Below are 12,898 nucleotides of genomic sequence, written 5' to 3' on the forward strand. Positions count from 1 at the left end.
AAGGTTTTAGAGGATTTTGAACAGAAGAATATTAACGTGATCTGACTTAATATTTTAGAAGGATCACAGTGATAACTGTGTGGAGAATAAACTGTCAGGGGAGAAGGGATGGCAGTAGAGAAACCTGGGACACTAGGAGGCTGTTACAGTCTTGATGAGAGATGGTGATTTGGGAGTAGAATGTTAGCTGGTCAGATGTGTGATACATTTTGAAGATAAAGCTAGCAGGATATGCTGATAGCTTGGATGTGTCAGATATGGGGAGAGGAGCTAAGGACAGTTCTTGAGTTTTAGAATTGAACTAGGTGATTGGAGGTGCCATTTACTCTGAATACCTTGGGAGGAACAGTTTTTTGAGGGGGAGGGAGGATTGATAGAATCAGTGTTTATTTTTGGTATGTTAACTTTGAGGTACTTATTGGACAACTTAATGAAGATGTCAGATTACACTCTTCTGAAGGTCTCATGAGTTTTGGGTTGGAGAAGATACCTGTGGGAATCAGAGTATAGATGGGCCGGGATAAGATCACCTTAGGGATAAGTGAGTGTGAAAGGGATACGTGAGTATGAGTGTAGATAAAGAAGAAAGATGGGGGGACTGAACTGTTGGATCCTTCAATATGTAGATGTCGGCAGGAAGAAAAGGCTTTATCAAAGGCTGTTGACAAGTGGCTAGGGAAATGGGAGGATGTGATATCCCAGAAGTGAAGCGAAAAAAATGAACATTCAGAAAGTGGAGAGGAATCAGCTATGTCAGATGTTGCTAGGAAATGGAATAATTTAAAACCTGATAATTGGCCTTTGGATTTGGCTTGCTAAATCCTGTTGATTCTGCTTTGTAATATAGCTCTAAAATTCATTACATGACTTCACTCCTTGTCAACAAACACTATTAATCAGGCTTTCCTCCTGGTCTGTTTTTCTATTTTGGATGGTTCTTTTTTCTCCTGTTTACATTGTAGAATACATGCTCATTATAGAAAATTTGGAAAACTCAGAGAAAGTATAGTGAAGGTTAAAAAACAACAGCAATGGCAAAATTCCTTACAACTAAAGATAATCACGATTGAACAGTCTGTTGCGGTTTTCCTATTAATGTTTCTTATACATCTTTGTAATGTATATACTATATATATGTATGCCTTTCTACAGAATTAATGAAAAGTAGTCTTAAAATTTGCGTATTTAAAGGAACTTAGTAGACCTGCAATCTAATGTCAAAACTTTTTTGAGGCTGGGTGCAGTGGCTCATGCCTGTAATCCCAGCACTTTGGAAGGCCAAGGCAGGCGGATCACCTGAGGTTAGGAGTTTGAGGCCAGCCTGGCCAACATGGCAAAACCCCGTCTCTACTGAAAATACAAAAATTAGCTGGGCGTGATGGCACACACCTGTATTCCCAACTACTTGGGAGGCTGAGGCAGGAGAGTCACTTGAACCTGGAGGTGGAGATTGCAGTGAGCTAAGATCACACCACTGCACTCCAACTTGGGCAACAGAGTGAGACTCCGTCTTAAAAATAAAATAAAATAAAATAAAAACAACAAAAACCTGAGGATGTATGTGAATGTGTGGCAACAAATACTCCATCATGTTGGAATACCTAACTGGACTTCCTACCTGTTTTTATGCAGATTATATCTTAAATGAATCCTGATTAATTTTTCTAAAGCATATTCTCCAAACTTTTAGTGCATAGCATAATGGTTAAAAGCATGGGCTCTATTTTTACTTTTATAATACATGCTTATAGCAGGAAATTTGGAAAATAGGAAAAAGATATATTCTTATCTGTTTATGGATAAGAATTACTGCCTATGATTACTGGTAAAATTTTCATCTGTTTTCTGCCATTCTTTTTTTTTTCTATCTAAATGTACATACGCAGGCATTTTATTTGTGTGTTTGTTTCTAACGAGGATCACACTGTATTTTCTGATCAGCATTTTTCTTCACAATCCATTCTTTCCTCTCTTTTTAAATTTATTTTGATCAAAGCATATGAGCAGTTTCATGATTCTGTTTGTTGTCAAATTGCTCTTCAAAAAAAATTGTGTCATTTAAAAGTAAACTTATGAAGAATTTTGTTCTCTTTAAATTTTAGGATAGACCACTATCTTGTTGAGCTCTTTTAAATGAAGTTCTACTTGGACACAAAGATGAGGACTAGATAACTCCTTGAGGTTCCTTCTAACCCCTAGGATGAAGATAATAACTAACATTTGTATAGTGCTCTAAAGTTTACAGAGTGAGTTCTCATACATCATCTCACTTGATCCTCACAACAGCCCTGTGAGGTAGGTAGGACAGGTATTGTTATTCTCGTTTTAGAGATAAAGAAACTGATAGAGAGGTTAAGTGACTTGATCAAGGTGTTTTTCTTTTTGTTTTTTTTTTTTTAACGTTCTAGTAAGGATTTGAATCCAGACCTTCTGGTCTAAATAATCACATTCTTTTTGGCAAGATTTCATACAACTGCACATTTAGAATTACTGATACATGTTGGCTAAGTGGCATTTGTTCTATACAGAAATAAACCTAATGACAATATGAGTATGGTGTTAGTATTTCTTTGACTGTTCCTGAGTCTTTTTACATTCTTTCTCCACCCCACAAATTAAATACATGACTCTGTCTCTCTTTTGACTAGGAAAAGGTAGTGTAATTATATAGCTATATTAAACATCTACAGTTTTCTCCAGCATTTGGGGGAAGGGGAAGTTACATTATGTTTTTCATTTTTTTCCTGTTTCTTTTTCTTCCTTTTTTTTTTTCTTTTGGTACCAGTCAAAAGTACATCTGCATTGCTTGCTTTCATACATGTAGTATAAAGTCTTTAGTAGAGTATTGGGATCCCAGTTAGAAGTAGAATTTTTGATTCTAGCATGAACCTAGAATCAAGCTTTTCAGGGTATGGAACTCTTGAACTACCTTAACCAAAGTTGTGATACTTGAGTACTCCAGGTATAGTCACCTATATCTTTCACAAGGGGTCACCAAGTGATAAATGGAAGTGATATTTGAGGCTAAATCAGGAAGGAGTATAATATAGCTAATACTGTCTTTGACTAATTATTTTACAAGGTGGAAGTTTATAAAACTGACTTGATTTGGGAGTTTGGTAGTGGCAATTTCACATGTTAGAAAATTTCACACTCTAGATTTTCAGGAGTATGTAGTGTTACGTTGAGACTATCTCACAGTATTTTCTGTGCTGCCTTTAATTGCCTAACATTCTCAATATTTTTAAAAATTAACTTTTGTTGTTGTTTTTTTCTAGTTGTTGGTCTTGACGATATTATGGATGAAGGAGTTGTTAAAGAAAGTGGCAATGATACCATTGATGAAGAAGAACTGATTTTACCTAACAGGAACTTAAGGGACAAGGTAGAAGAAAATTCAGTGAGATCACCAAGAAAATCACCTCGTTTAATGGCACAAGGTAATCCTTTCAGAGAGGTCTAGCTAGAAAATCAGAGGTATAGGGGCAGATGTGTTAAGTTATAAAACTGCTGAGCAGAAATCATGTTTTCTTGATGTTTTGCTAATCCAGTCATTTTGATGACAATCAGTTTTGAGATCATGTCAATTTGTTCCGTAAGTTTTCAGTACCCACCACCCCAACCTACCCAGTTCTCCTTCCTCAGAGGAAACCACTAGTAACTCTTTGAGCTGGTTTAATTTTTTTTTTGTTTTTTGATATATATATATATTTTATTATACTTTAAGTTCTAGGGTACATGTGCATAAGGTGCAGGTTTGTTACATATGTATACTTGTGCCATGTTGGTGTACTGCACCCATCAACTCGTCAGCACCCATCAACTCGTCATTTACATCAGGTATAACTCCCAATGCAATCCCTCCCCCCCGCTCCTGTGATAGGCCCTGGTGTGTGATGTTCCCCTTCTCGAATCTAAGTGATCTCATTGTTCAACTCCCACCTATGAGTGAGAACATGCGGTGTTTGGTTTTCTGTTCTTGCGATAGTTTGCTGAGAATGATGGTTTCTAGCTGCATCCATGTCCCTACAAAGGACACAAACTCATCCATTTTTATGGCTGCATAGTATTCCATGGTGTATATGTGCCACATTTTCTTAATCCAGTCTGTCACTGATGGACATTTGGGTTGATTCCAAGTCTTTGCTATTGTGAATAGTGCCACAATAAACATATGTGTGCATGTGTCTTTATAGCAGCATGATTTATAATCCTTTGGGTATATACCCAGTAAAGGGATGGCTGGGTCATATGGTACTTCTAGTTCTAGATCCTTGAGGAATCGCCATACTGTTTTCCATAATGGTTGAACTAGTTTACAGTCCCACCAACAGTGTAAAAGTGTTCCTATTTCTCCACATCCTCTCCAGCACCTGTTGTTTCCTGACTTTTTAATGATCGCCATTCTAACTGGTGTGAGATAGTATCTCATTGTGATTTTGATTTGCATTTCTCTGATGGCCAGTGATGATGAGCATTTTTTCATGTGTCTGTTGGCTGCCTAAATGTCTTCTTTTGAGAAATGTCTGTTCATATCCTTTGCCCACTTTTTGATGGGGTTGTTTGTTTTTTTCTTGTAAATTTGTTTGAGTTCTTTGTAGGTTCTGGATATTAGCCCTTTGTCTGATGAGTAGATTGCAAAAATTTTCTCCCATTCTCTAGGTTGCCTGTTCACTCTGATGGTAGTTTCTTTTGCTGTACAGAAGCTCTTTAGTTTAATTAGATCCCATTTGTCAATTTTGGCTTTTGTTGCCGTTGCTTTTGGTTGTTTAGACGTGAATTCCTTGCCCATGCCTATGTCATGAATGGTATTACCTAGGTTTTCTTCTAGGGTTTTTATGGTATTAGGTCTAACATTTAAGTCTCTAATCCATCTTGAATTAATTTTCGTATAAGGAGTAAGGAAAGGATCCAGTTTCAGCTTTCTACTTATGGCTAGCCAGTTTTCCCAGCGCCATTTATTAAATAGGGAATCTTTTCCCTATTTCTTATTTTTCTCAGGTTTATCAAAGATCAGATGGCTATAGATGTGTGGTATTATTTCTGAGGACTCTGTTCTGTTCCATTGGTCTATATCTCTGTTTTGGTACCAGTACCATGCTGTTTTGGTTACTGTAGCCTTGTAGTATAGTTTGAAGTCAGGAAGCGTGATGCCTCCAGCTTTGTTCTTTTGACTTAGGATTGTCTTGGCAATGCGGGCTCTTTTTTGGTTCCATATGAACTTTAAAGCAGTTTTTTCCAATTCTGTGAGGAAACTCATTGGTAGCTTGATGGGGATGGCATTGAATCTATAAATTACCTTGGGCAGTATGGCCATTTCAACGATATTGATTCTGCCTGTCTATGAGCATGGTATGTTCTTCCATTTGTTTGTGTCCCCTTTATTTCACTGAGCAGTGGTCTGTAGTTCTCCTTGAAGAGGTCCTTCACATCCCTTGTAAGTTGGATTCCTAGGTATTTTATTCTCTTTGAAGCAATTGTGAATAGAAGTTCATTCCTGATTTGGCTCTCTGTTTGTCTGTTACAGGTGTATAAGAAGGCTTGTGATTTTTGCACATTAATTTTGTATCCTGAGACTTTGCTGAAGTTTCTTATCAGCTTAAGGAGATTTTGGGCTGAGACAATGGGGTTTTCTAAATATACAATCATGTCATCTGCAAACAGGGACAATTTGACTTCTTCTTTTCCTAACTGAATACCCTTGATTTCTTTCTCTTGCCTGATTGCCCTAGCCAGAACTTCCAACACTATGTTGAATAGGAGTGGTGAGAGAGGGCATCCCTGTCTTGTGCCAGTTTTCAAAGGGAATTTTTCCAGTTTTTGCCCATTCAGTATGATATTGGCTGTGGGTTTGTCATAAATAGCTCTTACTATTTTGAGATACGTTCCATCAATACCGAATTTATTGAGCGTTTTTAGCATGAAGGACTGTTGAATTTTGTCAAAGGCCTTTTCTGCATCTATTGAGATAATCATGTGGTTTTTGTCTTTGGTTCTGTTTATATGCTGGATTACGTTTATTTGCGTATGTTGAACCAGCCTTGCATCCCAGGGATGAAGCCCACTTGATCATGGTGGATAAGCTTTTTGATGTGCTGCTGGATCCGGTTTGCCAGTATTTTATTGAGGATTTTTGCATTGATGTTCATCAGGGATATTGGTCTAAAATTCTCTTTTTTTGTTGTGTCTCTGCCAGGCTTTGGTATCAGGATGATGTTGGCCTCATAAAATGAGTTAGGGAGGATTCCCTCTTTTTCTATTGATTGGAATAGTTTCAGAAGGAATGGTACCAGCTCCTCCTTGTACCTCTGGTAGAATTCAGCTGTGAATCCATCTGGTCCTGGACTTTTTTTGGTTGGTAGGCTATTAATTATTGCCTCAATTTCAGAGCCTGTTATTGGTCTATTCAGGGATTCAGCTTCTTCCTGGTTTAGTCTTGGGAGAGTGTAAGTGTCCAGGAAATTATCCATTTCTTCTAGATTTTCTAGTTTATTTGTGTAGAGGTGTTTATAGTATTCTCTGATGGTAGTTTGTATTTCTGTGGGGTCAGTGGTGATATCCCCTTTATCATTTTTTATTGCGTCTATTTGATTCTTCTCTCTTTTCTTCTTTATTAGTCTTGCTAGCGGTCTATCAATTTTGTGGATCTTTTCAAAAAACCAACTCCTGGATTCATTGATTTTTTGGAGGGTTTTTTATGTCTCTATCTCCTTCAATTCTGCTCTGATCTTAGTTATTTCTTGCCTTCTGCTAGCTTTCGAATGTGTTTGCTCTTACTTCTCTAGTTCTTTTAATTGTGATGTTAGAGTGTCAATTTTAGATCTTTCCTGCTTTCTCTTGTGGGCATTTAGTGCTATAAATTTCCCTCTACACACTGCTTTAAATGTGTCCCAGAGAGTCTGGTATGTTGTATCTTTGTTCTCGCTGGTTTCAAAGAACATCTTTATTTCTGCCTTCATTTCGTTATGTACCCAGTAGTCATTCAGGAGCAGGTTATTCAGTTTCCATGTAGTTGAGTGTTTTTGATTGAGTTTCTTAGTCCTGAGTTCTAGTTTGATTGCACTGTGGTCTGAGAGACAGTTTGTTATAATTTCTGTTCTTTTACATTTGCTGAGGAGTGCTTTACTTCCAATTATGTGGTCAATTTTGGAATAAGTGTGATGTGGTGCTGAGAAGAACGTATATTCTGTTGATTTGGGGTGGAGAGTTCTATAGATGTCTGTTAGGTCTGCTTGTTGCAATTCCTGGATATCCTTGTTAACTTTCTGTCTCGTTGATCTGTCTAATGTTGACAGTGGGCAGTTGAAGTCTCCCATTATTATTGTATGGGAGTCTAAGTGTCTTTGTAAGTCTCTAAGGACTTGCTTTATGAATCTGGGTGCTCCTGTATTGAGTGCGTATATATTTAGGATAGTTAGCTCTTCCTGTTGAGTTGATCCCTTTACCATTATGTAATGGCCTCCTTTGTCTCTTTTGATCTTTGATGGTTTAAAGTCTGTTTTATCAGAGACTAGTATTGCAACCCCTGCTTTTTTTTGTTCTCCATTTACTTGGTAGATCTTCCTCTATCCCTTTATTTTGAGCCTATGTATGTCTCTGCATGTGAGATGGGTCTCCTGAATACAGCAGACTGATGGTTCTTGACTCTTTATCCAGTTAGCCAGTCTGTGTCTTTTAATTGGAGCATTTAGTCCGTTTACATTTAAGGTTAATATTGTTATGTGTGAACTTGATCCTGCCATTATGATATTAACTGGTTATTTTGCTCGTTAGTTGATGCAGTTTCTTCCTAGCCTCGATGGTCTTTACATTTTGGCATGTTTTTGCAATGGCTGGTACCAGTTGTTCCTTTCCATATTTAGTGCTTCCTTCAGGGTCTCTTGTAAGACAGGCCTGGTGGTGACAAAATCTCTGAGCATTTGCTTATCTGTAAAGGGTTTTATTTCTCCTTCACTTATGAAACTTAGTTTGGCTGGATATGAAATTCTGGGTTGAAAATTGTTTTCTTTAAGAACGTTGAATATTGGCCCCCACTCTCTTCTGGCTTATAGAGTTTCTGCTGAGAGATCTGCTGTTAGTCTGATGGGCTTCCCTTTGTGGGTAACCCGACGTTTCTCTCTGGCTGCCCTTAAGATTTTTCCCTCATTTCAACTTTGGTGAATCTGGCAATTATGTGTCTTGGAGTTGCTCTTCTCGAGGAGTATCTTTGTCGCGTTCTCTGTGTTTCCTGAGTTTGAATGTTGGCCTGCCCTACTAGGTTGGCGAAGTTCTCCTAGATGATATCCTGAAGAGTGTTTTCCAGCTTGGTTCCATTTTCCCCCTCACTTTCAGGCACCCCAATCAGACGTAGATTTGGTCTTTTTACATAATCCCATACTTCTTGCAGGTTTTGTTCATTTCTTTTTCTTGTTTTTTCTTTAGATTTCTCTTCTCGCTTCATTTCATTCATTTGATCCTCAGTCGCTGATACTCTTTCTTCCAGTTGATCGAGTTGGTTACTGAAGCTTGTGCATTTGTCATGTATTTCTTGTGTCATGGTTTTCATCTCTGTCCGTTCGTTTATGGCCTTCTCTGCGTTAATTATTCTGGTTATCAATTCTTCCACTCATTTTTCAAGATTTTTAGTTTCTTTGCGCTGGGTACGTAGTTCCTCCTTTAGCTCTGAGAAGTTTGATGGACTGAAGCCTTCTTCTCTCATCTCGTCAAAGTCATTCTCCATGCAGCTTTGATCCATTGCTGGCGATGAGCTGCGTTCCTTTGGAGGGGGAGATGCTCTCTAATTTTTTGAATTTCCAGCTTTTCTGCCCTGCTTTTTCCCCATCTTTGTGGTTTTATCTGCCTCTGGTTTTTGATGATGGTGACGTAGTGATGGGGTTTTGGTGTGGGTGTCCTTCCTGTTTGTTAGTTTTCCTTCTAACAGTCAGGACCCTCAGCTGTAGGTCTGTTGGAGATTGCTTGAGGTCCACTCCAGACCCTGTTTGCGTGGGTGTCAGCAGTAGAGGCTGCAGAAGATAGAATACTGCTGAATAGCGAGTGTACGTGTCTGATTCTTGCTTTGGAAGCTTCCTCTCAGGGGTGTACTCAACCGTGTGAGGTGTGGGGTGTCGGTCTGCCCCTAGTGGAGGATGTCTCCCAGTTAGGTTACTCAGGGGTCAGGGACCCACTTGAGCAGTCTGTCTGTTCTCAGATCTCAACCTCCGTGTTGGGAGATCCACTGCTCTCTTCAAAGCTGTCAGACAGAGTTGTTTGCATCTGCAGAGGTTTCTGCTGCTTTTTGTTGTTGTTGTTGTTGTTGTTGTTGTTTAGCTGTGCCCTGTCCCCAGAGGTGGAGTCTACAGAGACTGGCAGGCCTCCTTGAGCTGCTGTGAGCGCCACCCAATTCGATCTTCCCAGGGCTTTGTTTACCTACTTAAGCCTCAGCGATGGTGGGCGCCCCTCCCCCAGCCTCGCTGCTGCCTTGCCGGTAGATCGTAGACTGCTGTGCTAGCAATGAGGAAGGCTCCGTGGGCGTGGGACCCTCCCAGCCAGGTTTGGGATATAATCTCCTGGTGTACCCGTTTGCTTAAAGCGCAGTATTGGTGTGGGAGTTACCCGATTTTCCAGGTGTTGTGTCTCTCAGTTCCCCTGGCTAGGAAAAGGGATTCCCTTCCCCCTTGCGCTTCCCTGCTTCAGCTCTAGCTGGTGGGGCTGCAACAGCTGACCAGCACCGATTGTTGGGCACTCCCTAGTGAGATGAACCCAGTACCTCAGTTGAAAATGGCAGAAATCACCGGTCTTCTGTGTTGCTCGTGCTGGGAGCTGGAGACTGGAGCTGTTCCTATTCGGCCATCTTGCTCCGCCCATCGGTTTAATTTTTTTTTGTTGCTGTTTTTTTGGTATTTACCTTTATATCTCTAGGTAACATGCATATGTTGCTGTTTTTTGATTATTCTGATTTATTATTCATCCATCTATTGACTTTCCACTCTGGATGATTTTCTTCCTGCTACTTGTTCTCATCACAAAAAAGAACATCTTTTCCATTTTTCCACTATATAATTTTGTTAGATCGATGGTAATTATGTTACTATGAGTAATATGCTGTTAGGAATGATCCATTTAAGAAACTACAGTTACTTTTCTTGTATAACTTGTTTTTCTGATTTTAGTTTCTCAGTTGTTTAGTGTGTACATACTGGCAGTTATACTAAAACTGCTCTACCAGTTGACTAAATACACAAATACCTTAAAGATATTTGTGTATTTCAGGTATTCTGTCATATCCATTTTATTGAAAATACCTCTTGGAGCCTTCTGATTCCCTCTTATGTAGACAGACTCTTGTTAGTCCTATGAGCCTGATGCAAAACTGTTCAGGGATCTCCCTTAACCATTTTTCTGAAAGTCTGTGCTTTGTGCTTTTGTTGTAGTTCCTGTTTCCTCTTTTTGGATTCAACTTTTTTATTTTGGTGATGTACCTCTTTCAGTAGTTTTGTGAGAAAAAGGAGCCGTGAGATACACTTTTTAAACCTTGTATGTTTACCTTGTATTTAGTCTGGTCTCATACTGGAATCATGGTCTGGTTGGACTTAAAATTCAAGGTTGGAAATTATTTTCCTTCAGAAATTCTGAAGGTGTTGCTCCATTTTTTTCTAACTTCAGGGTTGTTGAGAAGTTTATTTTGATGGGGGTGTGTGTGTGTGTATGTGTGTGTAGGAGTGTATGTTACCTGATTTCTTCTGGAAGTTTGGGAATCTTTTTCTTCAGCTTTGGTGTTTTGATATTTCATGATGATGTGTATTGGTTTTGGTGTATTTTGTGTGTGGAGCTCAAGACACTCAGTAGATCCTCTTAGTCCGAAAAACGTTATCGTTCAATTCTGGGAAAATTTTTCAAATTATTTTGTTGTTAATTCCTCTCTTTATTTTGTTCTTGGTTTCTGTAAGCTTTATTATTTTTTACATAACAGGTACTGGTCCCTCTGTTTTCTTTATTTTGCCTGCTTCCCACCTCTTTGTAATTTTTCTTTTACGTGCTTAAATTTTTTCGTATTTATCCTCCAACTTTTCAGTCAAATTTTGTACTTTTGAGTCTTAAATGTTCCTTTTGTTGTTTTGAGAATGGTCCTTTCTGTAGTGTTCTATTCATGTTTCATGGATATAGTATCTTCTTTTGTCTTTATTAAGCAGTATACTAATGGCGTTTTAAATAGTTTTTGTCTCCTTTCATAGTTTCTGAATTCTCCATGTTGCATTATTGTAAACAAATTTTTAAAAAGGTTTTGGCCTCTATCTTTCCTAGATGCTTTCCTGAAATGTCTGACCCTTGATTATTGCTCATGTTTAAGGGTAGGGAACTAAAATTATAAAACTTCTAAGTGTGGAGATTGGGTTTTACCAGCTATGAGTGTCAGTGTATAACAATCTGGCTGTACTGTTATTTGGCAGAACCCTTCATACCAGAATTTAGGTTATTTTCCGTAACTTATTAGATTGCTAGCATATTATGGAAACCCGTAAGGGAGACTGACTGGGGTTTCTCAGCTTTCAGTGTATACAGATTCACTTAATCTTACAAATTTTAGTCTACTTTACAGCCAGTCTCTACTGTGCCTCATGTTCTTCAGCCTAGAAACCTTGCTTTACTATCTCCAGAGAATAAGCTACGAGGTTTGACTCAGGACCAGGGAAGGGCAGTTGCCCAACAAATGGAGTAGGGGAAAGAGGGATCTAGAAATCTAACTGCTGCTTTTAAAGAGCTTTCAACCCTTCTAAGTAGTAAACATCTGTCTTCATTCCCACTTTAGAATCATCTGGGACCACCAAGTCTTAAGGTTTTTGAGATGTTAATGATGTTAGTTTTTGCCAACACTGCCAGCCTAGTGTTTATTACTTTTGGGTATCTTATATGAGTTACTTGGTAATCATCTCTTGTTTAGTTTCCAAAATTTACTGCTGGTTTTTCCTCTCTTGTTCTTCCTTGCCTTTTGGATTTGTCAAAAAAGATCCTGCTGTTACAGCTTCAGTAGGTTTTTGAGAAGTGAATACATTTAGATGCATGTATTTATTTCATCATCTTTTCTTTGATCTGTGTTTTTAATACATTTTCAAAATTAGTTATTTGGTATATACTTGTGACTTTGAGAAATGAAAAGAATAGAATAAACATTTTAGGAAAATAAATTTTTTTTTGCCTATAGAATCAGGCTTCAAACTAAGGAAGGTAATATTTAGAGGAGAAAAAGTGACTTTAGCCTTTGCTTAATAATTTGCTTACTATTGGAAAACCTTTTTTTTATCTGAATATCCTTCACAGTTGAATATACTATTCTTTTGTCATTTTTAGCAACCGCTTGGGTGTTAAAAGATCTTTATTTATTAATGTGTAATGAGTGTTAAAATCTTTCATTTGTTTCATTTCAAGGATGAATAAAGTAGAGCTGTAAATTACTATAATCTGTCTTTAAAGCTTTAAAAATCACCTAAATATTGAAACAAAGCTTTATTAAAATTTTAGTTATTTAAACAAATTATGTAACTGAACATGTGATAAATAGTTCATAATCCACCAAGTAATTTTTAAACATTGTTAAGTACTTAACCTAATACTCAGATACTTTGTTGAGTCCTATGGGAATTAGAAAGGGTCTGTAAGATTAGGGTGACTATATAATTTATTGTTCAAATTAGGCATACTTTTGAGAATGAAAGTGTGCTATTAATATTAGATCAGAACTACAAGCAGCCCTGGACATTTACCTTTTTAAAGATTCTCACAGTTCAGTGATAAATGACAAATTCAGTTTGTGGGTTGTTTTTGTACTTAGTGAATTATTTAGCTCTCTTTCTTTTTAGCTGTCTTCATGTTTCTCCTTTCTCCTGATAGAAGGGGATGTATCAGAATAGGGAAAGGAGACTCT

General features: G+C 38.0%; 1 protein-coding gene across 2 annotated transcripts in view; it reads left to right on the forward strand.

Moving 5' to 3' along the window:
- Window positions 1–12,898, forward strand: part of PHF3 (PHD finger protein 3) — an 85,703-nt gene that overhangs the window by 40,530 nt on the left and 32,275 nt on the right. The window contains exons 3-4 of one of the 2 annotated variants that reach the window (XM_025381907.1): window positions 2,103–2,295; window positions 3,279–3,440. In XM_025381907.1, coding sequence (XP_025237692.1) covers window positions 3,299–3,440 — 142 coding nt within the window. In that variant the 5' untranslated portion in view covers window positions 2,103–2,295; window positions 3,279–3,298. The remainder of the gene's footprint in view (window positions 1–2,102; window positions 2,296–3,278; window positions 3,441–12,898) is intronic. The other variant, XM_025381905.1, reaches the window with a different exon arrangement.

This window comes from Theropithecus gelada, chromosome 4 (assembly GCF_003255815.1).
Source record: "Theropithecus gelada isolate Dixy chromosome 4, Tgel_1.0, whole genome shotgun sequence".
Lineage (NCBI taxonomy): Eukaryota > Metazoa > Chordata > Mammalia > Primates > Cercopithecidae > Theropithecus > Theropithecus gelada.